The sequence below is a fragment of the Oncorhynchus clarkii genome, chromosome 5 (genome assembly GCF_045791955.1).
Source record: "Oncorhynchus clarkii lewisi isolate Uvic-CL-2024 chromosome 5, UVic_Ocla_1.0, whole genome shotgun sequence".
Classification (NCBI taxonomy): Eukaryota; Metazoa; Chordata; class Actinopteri; order Salmoniformes; family Salmonidae; genus Oncorhynchus; species Oncorhynchus clarkii.
Window position 1 is genome coordinate 10,169,722 of NC_092151.1, and position 12,286 is coordinate 10,182,007.

Sequence of the window (12,286 nt, forward strand, 5' to 3'; positions counted from 1 at the left end):
ATTAGGAGGGAGTTCAACTGCCCAGGCCTCCCACAGCATGACAGCCCAGTTTAATACCAGCATGATCAGGGCTCTCTTCAAAACGAACAGCCCCCACAGAAGGCTAATGCTTCGCCTTCTACCTCTTTCAGACCCTCTCCACAAAGAGGATACAGAGGACTGGGGGGGTTTGATCTTAGGACATTGGTTTAAGTGGCGGAATTTACTAGTTTTATGCGAGCCATCACTTGTACGCAGTGTGTGTGTGTGTGTGTGTGTGTGTGTGTGTGTGTGTGTGTGTGTGTGTGTTAGGCTGTGTCTGAAATGGCTCCAGTCAAAAGGATTGCACTATAAAGGCCGGGAACAGAACGCTAATTCTAAACACAGATTTACTCTCTCTCCCTTTCATCCATGCGTACCTCTGGGGCCATGAAGGCAATGGTTCCCAGGAGCTGGCCCTGGAACTCCCCTGCTCCAGTGCCCTTGGAGGCCAGTCTGGCTGCAGCACCGAAGTCAGCTATCCTCAGCCTCTGACCTGTGCTGTCAATCAGCAGGTTGGCACCTGGAGGAGACAGGGGGAGAGAAGGTGAGTTATTGTATGCAATAACAGGTGAGGTGTGTTCTGACTAGTCACCCAGTAGTCAGTCTCTAGTTAATTATTCCTGACCTGTCCAGTACAAACCCAGTAGTCAGTTATTCCTGACCTGTCCAGTACAAACCCAGTAGTCAGACTCTAGTTAATTATTCCTGACCTGTCCAGTACAAACCCAGTAGTCAGTCTCTAGTTAGTTATTCCTGACCTGTCCAGTACAAACCCAGTAGTCAGACTCTAGTTAATTATTCCTGACCTGTCCAGTACAAACCCAGCAGTCAGTCTCTAGTTAGTGATTCCTGACCTGTCCAGTACAAACCCAGTAGTCAGACTCTAGTTAATTATTCCTGACCTGTCCAGTACAAACCCAGTAGTCAGTCTCTAGTTAATTATTCCTGACCTGTCTAGTACAAACCACAAGCCCTTATTATAGTTTCTTATTGTTACACTACATTTGTCATTTAGCAGACGCTCTTCTGCAGAGCGACTTACAATTAGTGCAGCAGCAGTTCGTTACCACTCACAGTCTCCAAAGTTCCACCCCTAAAAGGTGAAACACATGGAATGAGTGTTTCCCTGAGAGTCCACCTTGAACCCTGTGACAGGCAGCTCAATAGCAGCAGGGACTTCCTGTGCGCTAGAGGGCGTGTATGTGTGTGCCCTCACCTTTGATGTCTCTGTGGATGATCTGGTTCTCGTGGAGGTAGGCCAGGCCTCGGAGCAGCTGCTCAGTGTAGTTGATGATCACAGCCTCCTTGAAGGCCCCATACTTGTTCAGGAGATGGGACACACTGCCACCTGGACACAACAGAGAGGATCAACCCATGAAATAATGACTATTTATCCTATTAATAATACACCCAGTTCTTATATTTCTACAGGGGCAACATATGTGATTGTTATAGGAGGAAGGACAATCATTTATAGTAGGGATGGGGTCAAGTGTTAAAATATCTACTATCAAGTTCAACTTCTGGTTAGTTCCAATTGGACATGACTTGTCTTATTTACATACAGGAAGTTAACTGATACATGTTCAAGTAATACTATTTTATGTACCCAGTTCTGAAAAGTTGAATAAATACAAAATAATGAATTATCACACCAAAGATAAGCAAGAAAACTATTATCAAATTTCTTTTTTTTTTAATCAACTAAATCAAAATTAAATTGAACAAATGAGGAAAGCAGGAAACAAAAAAACAAACATCCAAAAGTCAATTAAGGCTTTTTCAACGTGGGATATCATCATCATCATCATCAGCAGTAGAGGAGGAGGTCCTTACCTGCCATCCACTCCACCATCAGGTTATAGTTGCTCTTCTCGCAGGTGGCCCCCAGCATACGGATGATGTTGGGGTGGTTGAGGTGGGCCATCATCCGGATCTCCTCCCTCAGAGCAGTCACCACCTCCTCTTGCTCCGACGATGTGTTCCTGACGTAGGTCACCTATAGTCGGGGAGGACATGCATACACAGGGTTATCAGGGGAAGAGAGCTGGACATTCTCTTTAAGGGCAACATCTCAGTTTGAGGTCACTAGCTAAAATGAAGTCACAACTCTGACATGGAATCCCCAGAGTTTCTGCACCAGGGGACACAAGAGACCCATAGGCCCCACCTAGCCACAACACCTAGCCACAACACCTAGCCACAACACCTAGCCACAACACCTAGCCCTTATTCCCTAAACACTCCTGTAGATGGGAAAGCATTGAATAGGTATAGGCACTATGGTAAGAGCTCTGACTGGCTAGGACTCATTTTTATAACCATCTATTTCTCTGACATCGACAGGTGTGTATCAGGGCAGACATCTGTGGTTGCCATGCGTCGGTCTTCTCACCTGTTTGACTGCCATCAGGGTGCCAGTGCCCACGTCCTGGGCCTGGTAGCAGGAGGAGAAGGCCCCCAGGCCGATCTGCTGGCCCTTCAACCACTCCTGGCCCTCCCTGTAGGGCTGCTTGGCTTTGGTATGGCCAGGCAGAGTCTCTGGAGTCTGGGGAAGCATGGGATGACAACACGTCAGTATGACACACACACACACACACACACACACCTTGCCAAAACTATAGTTTGTAACAAGAAATTTGTGCAGTGGTTGAACAACGAGTTTTAATCACTCCAACCTAAGTGTATGTAAACTTCCGACTTCAACTGTACACACACACACACACACACACACACATATTTATACACACACACACGTGTATGTGGACACCCCTTCAAATGAGTGAATTCGACTATTTCAGCCACACTGCTGACAGGTGTATAAAATCAAGCACACAGCCATGCAATCTCCATAGACAAACATTGGCAGTAAAATGGCCTTACTGAAGAGATAAGTGACTTTCAACGTGGCACCGTCAATTTCTGCCCTACTAGTGCTGCCCCGGTCAACTGTAAGTGCCGTTATTGTGAAGTGGAAACATCTAGGAGCAACAACGGCTCAGCCATGAAGTGGTAGGCTTCCCACAGCCAGCATGTGTATAGGCAATAGACCTAGTACCACACACACACACTGTGGGTTACATTTAGGGCTTCAGTCAACATTGGCAGGTTGATATGAGTGATTATTCCCATGTATTCTCTGACCTTGGGTGTGACAATGTTCTCTACTTATATGTTAGTTATTAAGCCAGTTACTGGGGCAGCTTCCTGGGCACAAATTAAGCCTAGTCCTGGAGAAAAAGGAAGCTCAATGGAGAAACATAAGGCTTCGTCTGTGTCTGGGAACACTGAGGATGTCTAAAGTCTTGTAGGGACATATGTTCCTGAAGGTGCACGGTGACTCACATCTGCCTGGATGATGATGATGTCCTGGTCTTTATCCACCTGCAGCTGGGGGATGACGGGCAGCGCATCCTGCGACTCGGACATGGCCATAACTACAGCCAGCGCCGCCTCCTCCTCCGCCTCCATCTTCTCCTTGCACTTCTGGTGTTGCGTCACGTCCTCGCTGTACATCCCCACCTCTCCCCCTCCTCCCGGCCCGTCCCCAGCCCGCTCCGGCGACAGCACGGCCACCTCCGACTGGAACGTGACGGTGGTGGTGTCGCCGGCAACGGGCAAAGATGCTTCCAGGAGGTCTTCCATGGAGGAGTTGAGCTCAGCAGAGGCGTCCAGTCCACGGAACTTCTCTTCCACAGGGGTGAAGCAGCTGTCCTCGCTGCTGATGAGGGTGGTGGCACCCCCCATGTGGCCCCCTGTGGAGGGGCCTTCACCTCCGGAGGCACTGGTGGAGAGGCTGGGCTTTTCCTCCTGGAGGTCCAGCTTCATGCCCATCTTGGAGGCTCTTGGAGTGGGCGAGGTGCAGAGGGTCTTGGCCCCCTCGGAGGGGGTGGGTCGGGAGGGCTTTGGTCTGTGGATCTGGCTGGAGGGGAGGGGTCGGGCCTGGGTGAAACAGGGGGAGGGGAGCTGCTTCTCTGGGTCCTTGTTGCTGAAGGGCTTCTGCTGGGGAAACCTGCGCTGGGAGCCTGGAGAGCAGGAGGAAGCAGAGGGGGCAGTTGACGCTAGCTTGCTGGGGACGAAGCTCTGGGGCCGGGGTTTGGTGCTGCTGTCAGGTCCTGGGAAGGAGGGGGGAGGGTGGGAGGCGGAGGGCGAGGGGAGGCTGGTAGGCGTAGAGTTCAGGCACTGGCTGATGGGGCGGTTACGCGCCTGAACGGGGGGCTTTTGGTGCTCGGCCAGGGCCCCACCGCATGTGGAAGTGGCCATATTGGGACGCCCAGTGCTAGTGGAGATGGCCGCTAACCTCTCACTTATATCCTCAGGACTCGCTCCCACGTTGCTGGAGAAACCTCTCCCTCCCTTCCCGCTGGTCATCTGGACCGTATGCGTCGGGGTGTTGCTCTCGGTCACGTTGGGCGAGTTCTGAGGTGCGGAGGGCTCAAGGAAGGCGGCGTTGGCCCGTTGGTGCGCCTCGCTGGCGCTGTGCTCCATGCTCTCCAGGCCCAGGTTGATGGCGTCCAGGATGTCCATCTCCTCGGCGATGGCGAGCAGGCGGCGGCGCATGCGGGCGTAGTGCGTGGAGCTGGTGACGCTTAGCATGTCCAGGAGCTTGACGAAGACGTGCGGCACGCGGGCCACCATGCGCGCGGCGCTCAGGAACACGCGGCGAGACAGCTTGCCCACCATAGAGTGGGAGTTGTCGATGGACTGCAGCGAGAAGCTCAGTAGGGGGAGCAGCTTCTGATACCTGGACAGAGGAACATGAGAAGGACAACTTAAAAGGCTGTAGCTTCCTATTCCCTATAGTACACTCTTGCAATAAAATTACTGTGTGAGATATAAAGACATGATTCAAGGAAGTGTTATCGAGACCAGAGTGTGGTCATCACGAGTCTCCATATTTTAATTAGCATAATATCATCAACATTAAAAACAGACCAAACTGGCCTCCCGGGCGGCGCAGTGGTCTAAGGCACTGCATCGCCACCAGAGACTCTGGGTTCGAGCCCAGCCTCTGTCAGAGACGGCCGCGACCGGGAGGCCCATGGGGCGGCGCACAATTGGCCTAGCATCGCCCGGGTTAGGGAGGGTTTGGCCGGCAGGGATATCCTTGTCTCATCGCGCACTAGCAACTCCTGTGGCGGGCCAGGTGCAGTGTACGCTGACCAGGTCGCTAGGTGTACAGTGAAAACATCCGACACATTGGTGCGGCTGGCTTCCGGGTTGGATGCGCGCTGTGTTAAGAATCAGTGCGGCTTGGTTGGGTTGTGTTTCGGACGACGCATGTCTCTCGACCTTCGCCTCTCCTGAGTCCGTGCGGGAGTTATAGCACATTAGGCGCCTTAATGAACTTCCCAAGCATTCAGAGTAATGGGCCTGGCACTCGACCTTCGTTATGTATCCAAGGCTACGCACTCAAACATACAAGGTTTTAACTTTGTCTAGGTGATCGAGGCTATACCAGGACAAGGTCACCATCTCAATGCTGTGAGCTCAAGGCTACGTGACTACAAGATCTAAACTACTAAGTCAGGGAGATATCACTGGGCACAACACTCATCCCTGTGGCACTCCTCTACCTCTCCCAGGGAGTCAGACTCGAGTCAGCAGCTAGGTGAATCAGGCTATACAAGAACAAGTCGATAAGATTGCATACCTATCCCCCAGGGTCTGAGACTGGTGCCAGTCCCCTCCGGAGACGATGTGTGGGTAGAACTCAGCAGGGAACTCCAGCAGGAGCCTGTCAATCAGACACAGACGGCCCAGCAGGGCCTGCCAGTTATTGGCCTCCGTCTGGGGCCCCAGGATGCAGTTCAGGACATAGTCGACCCCGCCAATACCAATGGACCCTGAGAGAGATGGATAGGGAGAGACGCTTACAGTGAGTTGCCAGTTGGATGTCGAGGACTGAGGCACTTGGGCATTAATGGCCAGATGGATATTGAGTATTAAACAAGTGGCATATTTACTGTTGTTGAGAAGGGAAAAAAAACACTGAAGACATCAGATAGTCAAAGTCGCATATATAAATTCTGGTGAGTATGTGATATGGGGAGAGGACTACATTTCCACTGATACCCCAGAGAGGCTGCATAGTATTTGTAGCTCTTACCTGCTTTGAGGATCTCTCTACCTACAGCCAGCTCTCCCAGCTGGCCTTTACACAGCTCCAGTAGTGTGGACACCGACAGCTGGCTGGTACGACTGGACCCGACACAGAATCGACAAAGAGGAACGACACTCTGATGAATGTCCATGCTAGACTGCTAATGGCCATCATTCATACTCATACTTTTATACCGTATGTTATCTCTTGTGGACAGACTACGTTAACATTCTGACCAAATTAAGCAACATTTTAGTTCTGCCTTAAACGACGATTATACAGTGTGCAACATAGACCTACTGAAATGAGACAGGAATCATGGAAATCTGTTGACTAACAGTATTATTATACCACAAGTAAAGGTTCCCATGTTTGAGTCCGTTCTTGGAGATATCATGGAAATTCATATCTGGACCTGGAAGCCATTTCCACTGCTGATTTTCATTGTTCCCCTCTGATCAGGGACTGATTTAGACCTGGGACACCAAGTGGGTGCAATTAATTATCAGGTAGAACAGAAAACCAGCAGCGCTCCAGACCTTCAGGCTCAGATGTGAATATCCCCGATAGAACTCACCACTGATAATACTGGGAGAAACCTAACAAGTCCTGTATTCTCCACCTGAGGGCACTAGCTACAAGCAGTTGTCGTCAGGATCCCATATCTATCCCACTCTGAAGTTTCAGACCGACTTTACCTGTTGGCGTCGGCACATTTGACCAGGATGGTCTCCACCACGGACCGGAGCAGCTGCTGCAGGCGCGAGCGTTCAGACACGGAGTGGCAGGGCGTGTACACCAGCATGGCCCGCAAGGTTTTCTACAACAAGGGGGTGAGAGGCCAGGGTTCACATTAAAACTTCAAACATAGTCAGTACTACAAACACTATCCCTAGTCCTGTGTGTGGAACATGGGCAAAGACAAGAACAGTGAATGTGACAACAATATTGTCCAGTCTAAAGTATAATAACTTACTATCAACTATGAGTTTTAAATACTTTATATAAAGCCCCCCCCCCCCCCCCCCAAAAAAAAAATTGCCCTACATGACTAAACCAAACACGGGAAATGCTGAGACGGAAAGTTGCGTAATAAATTAGCAACACAAGACCTCTTGGAGCCCAAATGTAACACTAATAAGGCGGTTGGGGAAATTACGCTTTTGACCCAGTCGAGTTACGACCCCGTCTATTCCTGTGAGAATATGTCCACCTGGGCCTGACCACAAGGTCATAAGAGACCCTCTGTGGCCTCGGCTGGAGGTGGAGGGCACTTGGTGGTGCTCCCCCCAGGAGAGGGGTAGAGGTGCTGGGTTACAGGCGGTGCAGCCTGACCCTTACTCCCAGAGAGAGAAGAGGTGTGGGGAGTGGTGACTGATAGAGCGTTGCATTGGAATGCTGCCCAGAGACCGATAGAGAGAAAGGGACTCTTTCTCCCCCTCCCTCCCTCAGGCAGACAAGGCTACTCCTTCCTCCAACCACCTCATCCCACTCACTCACAAATCACTCAAACACAGCACTACATACACGCACGCAGTCCCTCCCTCTCCCTCAACCTCCATTACTACATTCTCCACAGCCTACTCTACTCTCAGGAGAGACGGATCATATCAATAAACAAGCATTTTAGCAAAACAAACAAAACTTCCAAAGGGGAAGCCACGTCACATGGTATGACAAGGCATGAAAATAGGACCCCCAGGGTAGCCTAGTGGTTAGAGCGTTGGACTAGTAACCGGAAGGTTGCAAGTTCAAACCCCCGAGCTGACAAGGTACAAATCTGTCGTTCTGCCCCTGAACAGGCAGTTAACCCACTGTTCTCAGGCCATCATTGAAAATAAGAATTTGTTCTTAACTGACTTGCCTGGTTAAATAAAGTTAAAAAAAATAAAAAAATAAAAATTAGTTATTGTAATGGTGGCTGTGGCATTTTCACTCGTTACAATGTCCTAGGTAGTGTGCACGTAGCTAACGACTCTGCCCCATGATCTGAGCACACTTTCTAAGGCTGCCTCAAACAAAGTAGAGGCTTTTCAAAACGGCAATTTAAGTCGATTTTTGTCCCACTCTTCCAACTCTGGTGGTGCCCATGGTATTTTTAGTCCACTCCCCGCCATTACCAACATCCCCTGCTTTGTCTTAAAAGAAGAATACAACAGACGCCAAAAGTCTGTCTGCTGCTAAACATGCTGGAAAGCCCCCAGAGGAGACAGAACTCTTTTTGTTTTCCATAACCGCAGCTCTGCTGAAGCAAAGTGCCGCGGGGGGAAATGTCAAGCTCCCCAGAGGTCCTGCATTTTTTGTCATTTTTTTTTTTTAAAGCCACCAATAAATATTGTTCTCTAAAAGAGACGAAGTAGAAGAAATTCGGCTCGGAGGAGTGAAAAAAAAGAGACGCTCAGTCTGTCCCTGGAGAATCCCTGCTGGTTTGACTTCAGGATTAGCCAGGCTAGCTTGTTGTTGAAGTGGACTTTAGGACAATTCAAGACCTGTGGTGTGAGAGAGACAGGCAAAGGGGTGAAAGCGGAGATCGGGTAGCGCCAACTAATCAATTCCTGAGTACCGATAACAATACGTGTCATGTGTTCAGCACCGGGTTCATGGCAATGAGCTGAAGTTACTTGACCCTCTATGCATTGCAATCACTGTGTACATGCAGTACAGTGTATCATTTGTCTTTGAAGTGATGGTGATTCCTGCAAGACAAACGTTTTGGAAGCGCTGTTTATGGTCGGGGCTTCAGACTTTATGGGTCCAAAATGCTTTCCTTGACAGCTGGAGTATGGTACAGTCATATTTAAGAATATAAGGTACTAAAACACTCACTGCTCTTTTTTACTAGCACCAACTTCGCTGATAACTATTTAATTATCAGCTATGACTGTGATATGTGGTTGTCCCACCTAGCTATCTTAAGATGAATGCAGGAACTGTTAAGTGGCTCTGGACCATCTGCTAAATGACTAAATGTTGAGTCTCACCAGTGCAGCCACGTAGACCTTGTAGACAGGGTCAGCACACACCATGGAGAGGACACTACAGCATGACTCCACCACCACGTCACCTGACACCTCAGAGCAGCCCGCCCCGGCCCCTAGCCCCGCCCCCGGCCAGGAGCGTTCGCCATTGGCCAGGAGGAGTGCGCCGCTGACGTCATGCGACAGCCGCCGCAGGGCCATCTCCCTGATGTTCCAGTTCCTGGAGAACAGACAACCCACCACCTCCATGCCAAACACCTTGGGAGGACAGAGACAGTAAATTAGTCTGAAAGGAATATGGCACTGATCGGATAGAGACACAAGTACACGTAAACCCCTCTTTGTAGGCAAAGGGAAAGGAATAGTCCCAAAAATGCAAGCTCAAAAGGTTATTCAAGAATTTGAAAGTATAAGACAGGATCCCTACATTATAGACCCCCACGTCCATCTTCCCACCCCTCTCACCTTTATCCAAGGCTCAGCAAGTTCTTTGTAGGTCTGGGGGATCTGCTGGACCCCGTATTGGGGCAGGGTGAAGTCCCCCTCCTGGGACGATGACCCCCCTCTTGAACCCCCTTCACTGTGGGACGATGACGCTGCCGCATTCTCCATGGAGACAGATGAGGGGTCATGGCTGCCGAGAAAGAAGCCAAAGTCAGTCTGAGCTTTTAGCGACTTTTGGGGGACTCAAAATGGTGGTGGTAGACAGATAACTAGACTAAGTTTGAATTGTAGTTCTGAGCATTTGATAATACAATCAAGAATGGCCACGAATATGCTGATTCAGGCTTGGTCAGGATTCAGGAGTATACTTTCAGAATATAATGAAATGGGGGGGGGGGGATTGTCAATAGGGGGAGGTGGGGGGAATCATATTCTAAAGACACCAGGAATCAACCCAGCAAAACCGGAAAATTAGATAGCGGGTCATCATAATTGCAAACAAACAACAAAAAAAACGTAGAAAAACAACTGGGTACAATTTCAGGGCGGAGGGGGTAACAGATACTTTCTGACAGTATTCATGTCTTAAGGGGGGGAAAAACAACAGCTATCATTTCATTCCCAGGCAGACGCACAAAACAAGGGCTGGTGCCTGGCTGTCTGGCTCACATAACCGCACTGTGGAGGGGATCGAGCTCACGACAAACCTACGAACACACACTACCACAGGTGCGCACACTAACATACGTGTGCATACTCACACACACACGGCACCAAGTTCAAAGAAGTTCTTGAGGCTAGTGTATTTAGAATGTACTTATGGTAGGACATGGGCTCATTCAGGGGTACGTAACATTATACAGCACTAGAGCATTCAGATAAACATTGTGGAGACATTAAAATGTCTATAGTTTTTAGTTCTATAATGTTTTACAGTGGCTGGTTGTAAGGGTTGAGAGCTAAGGGAATGGTGATGTCTGTGGGGTGAGTCTCGAATGGTGATGTGTGGGGGGGTATATATGATGGGGTTGTTGACACTGATATTCCTGAACTCCCAACCTGGGCTCAGTTGTTGGCTTCTATTAAGCTTTAAGTGGAATGGCTCTGGCACACTGCGTTAGCGTAGCCCTGTTTGACCTAGCATGATATAGCCTAGCGCACCACTAACATGCTAATGTGATGTTCTAGCACACTGCGTCAGCGTAGCCCTGTTTGACCTAGAATGATATAGCCTAGCGCACCGCTAATGTGATGGCTCTGGCACACTGCGTTAGCGTAGCCCTGTTTGACCTAGAATGATATAGCACCACTAACATGCTAATGGGAGACTAGTCAGGATCAAGGCAAAGATGAACGGAGCAAAGTACAGAGAGATCCTTGATGAAAACCTGCTCCAGAGTGCTCAGGATCTCAGAAAGTTGACCTTCCAACAGGACAACGACCCTAAGCACACAGCCAAGACAACGCAGGAGTGGCTTCGGGACAAGTCCTTGAGTGGCCCAGCCAGAGCCCGGAATTGAATCCGATCTCTGGAGAGACCTGAAGATAAATGCGCAGCAACGCTCGCCATCAAACCTGACTGAGCTTCAGGGGATCTGCAGAGAAGAATGGGAGAAACTCCCCAAATACAGGTGTGCCAAGCTTGTAGCGTCATACCCAAGAAGACTTGAGGCTGTAATCGCTGCCAAAGGTGCTTCAGCAAAGTACTGAGTAAAGGGTCTGAATACTGTAAATGTGATATCAGTTTTTTATTTTTAAAATGTCTAAAAACCTGTGTTTTTGTTTTGCCATTATGGGGTATTGTGGGTAGATTGAGGGGGAAATTCGATTGAATCCATTTTAGAATAAGGCAGTAACGTAACAAAATGTGGAAAAAGCCTGAATACTTTCCGAATGCACTGTAGCGTAGCTCAGCGCTAACACTCAAGGTTCTTTCGTGTCTCTGGGCTACTGTGTCACTGACGTAGCCTGCAATGAATCCACAGACTCATTGTGCAGTTCCAAATCCCTAACACTTTATGAGCTTATAAACAGCTTATAAACCATTCAATTGTTAGTTAACCATAACTCGCATTCAGCTTGCATGAGATTTGTGAAGCTCCACAGCTGTTCTGTCATCTCAGACGAGGCAGGTGTTTCCTTTCCTCTCAGACACAAATATAGTGAAGCCGCTTCCCCCGTCTTTCACACAACAATACCAGATACCAGCTGGTGCGCTGTCAAATCATTCCCCCTCCCCCATCCCAGGAGTCTTTCCAGGAGTTACTAGTTCCTAGCCCACACAAACACATGTTAAAATTACCTGTAAAAATCATGGGACTTCCACTTGGCTCTACAGAGGGGGCAGATGAGCGTCTCGTGGTTCCGCCGGCATTCCTCAGCCCCTGCGAGACAGACAGACGGTCCAACAGAATTAGCTCTCCCCCAGTTTAGAAAAAAGGACAATGCACTGACTGGCTGTCAAGGAAGTCAATGCGCCAATAAAATGGAGCAACAATTAGACTGGAGTTTAGAGAGAGAGAAGAGGGCTAGGGCCTCGGCACGAACGTGACAGACTATCGAGAGGGCTGTATAGGGCTGTGTGTGTAATGGGAGTAAGTGGAGTGGCGTGTGGTGGTGCTTGCTGGACTATAAAACCTTCATGGATGACTGCATGGAGTCACTAAATGTCAGACGAGTCCATGTCTGAGGCCGGGCCACAGAGACCCAGGTCTTAAGCAGTCAGTCGGTCGATGTTAGG

At 49.4% G+C, this 12,286-nt stretch overlaps 1 protein-coding gene across 3 annotated transcripts in view; it reads right to left on the bottom strand.

Moving 5' to 3' along the window:
• The window catches only part of LOC139408322 (mitogen-activated protein kinase kinase kinase 1, E3 ubiquitin protein ligase), a 55,625-nt gene that overhangs the window by 1,583 nt on the left and 41,756 nt on the right, over positions 1-12,286 (bottom strand). For all 3 annotated transcript variants that reach the window (XM_071152070.1, XM_071152069.1, XM_071152071.1), the window contains exons 8-18: positions 11,849-11,930; positions 9,568-9,736; positions 9,106-9,360; positions 6,823-6,944; positions 6,131-6,222; positions 5,675-5,867; positions 3,367-4,765; positions 2,417-2,569; positions 1,858-2,020; positions 1,238-1,369; positions 399-541 (exon numbers count right to left, since the gene is read on the bottom strand). In XM_071152070.1, the coding sequence (XP_071008171.1) occupies positions 399-541; positions 1,238-1,369; positions 1,858-2,020; positions 2,417-2,569; positions 3,367-4,765; positions 5,675-5,867; positions 6,131-6,222; positions 6,823-6,944; positions 9,106-9,360; positions 9,568-9,736; positions 11,849-11,930 (2,903 nt within the window). The remainder of the gene's footprint in view (positions 1-398; positions 542-1,237; positions 1,370-1,857; positions 2,021-2,416; positions 2,570-3,366; positions 4,766-5,674; positions 5,868-6,130; positions 6,223-6,822; positions 6,945-9,105; positions 9,361-9,567; positions 9,737-11,848; positions 11,931-12,286) is intronic.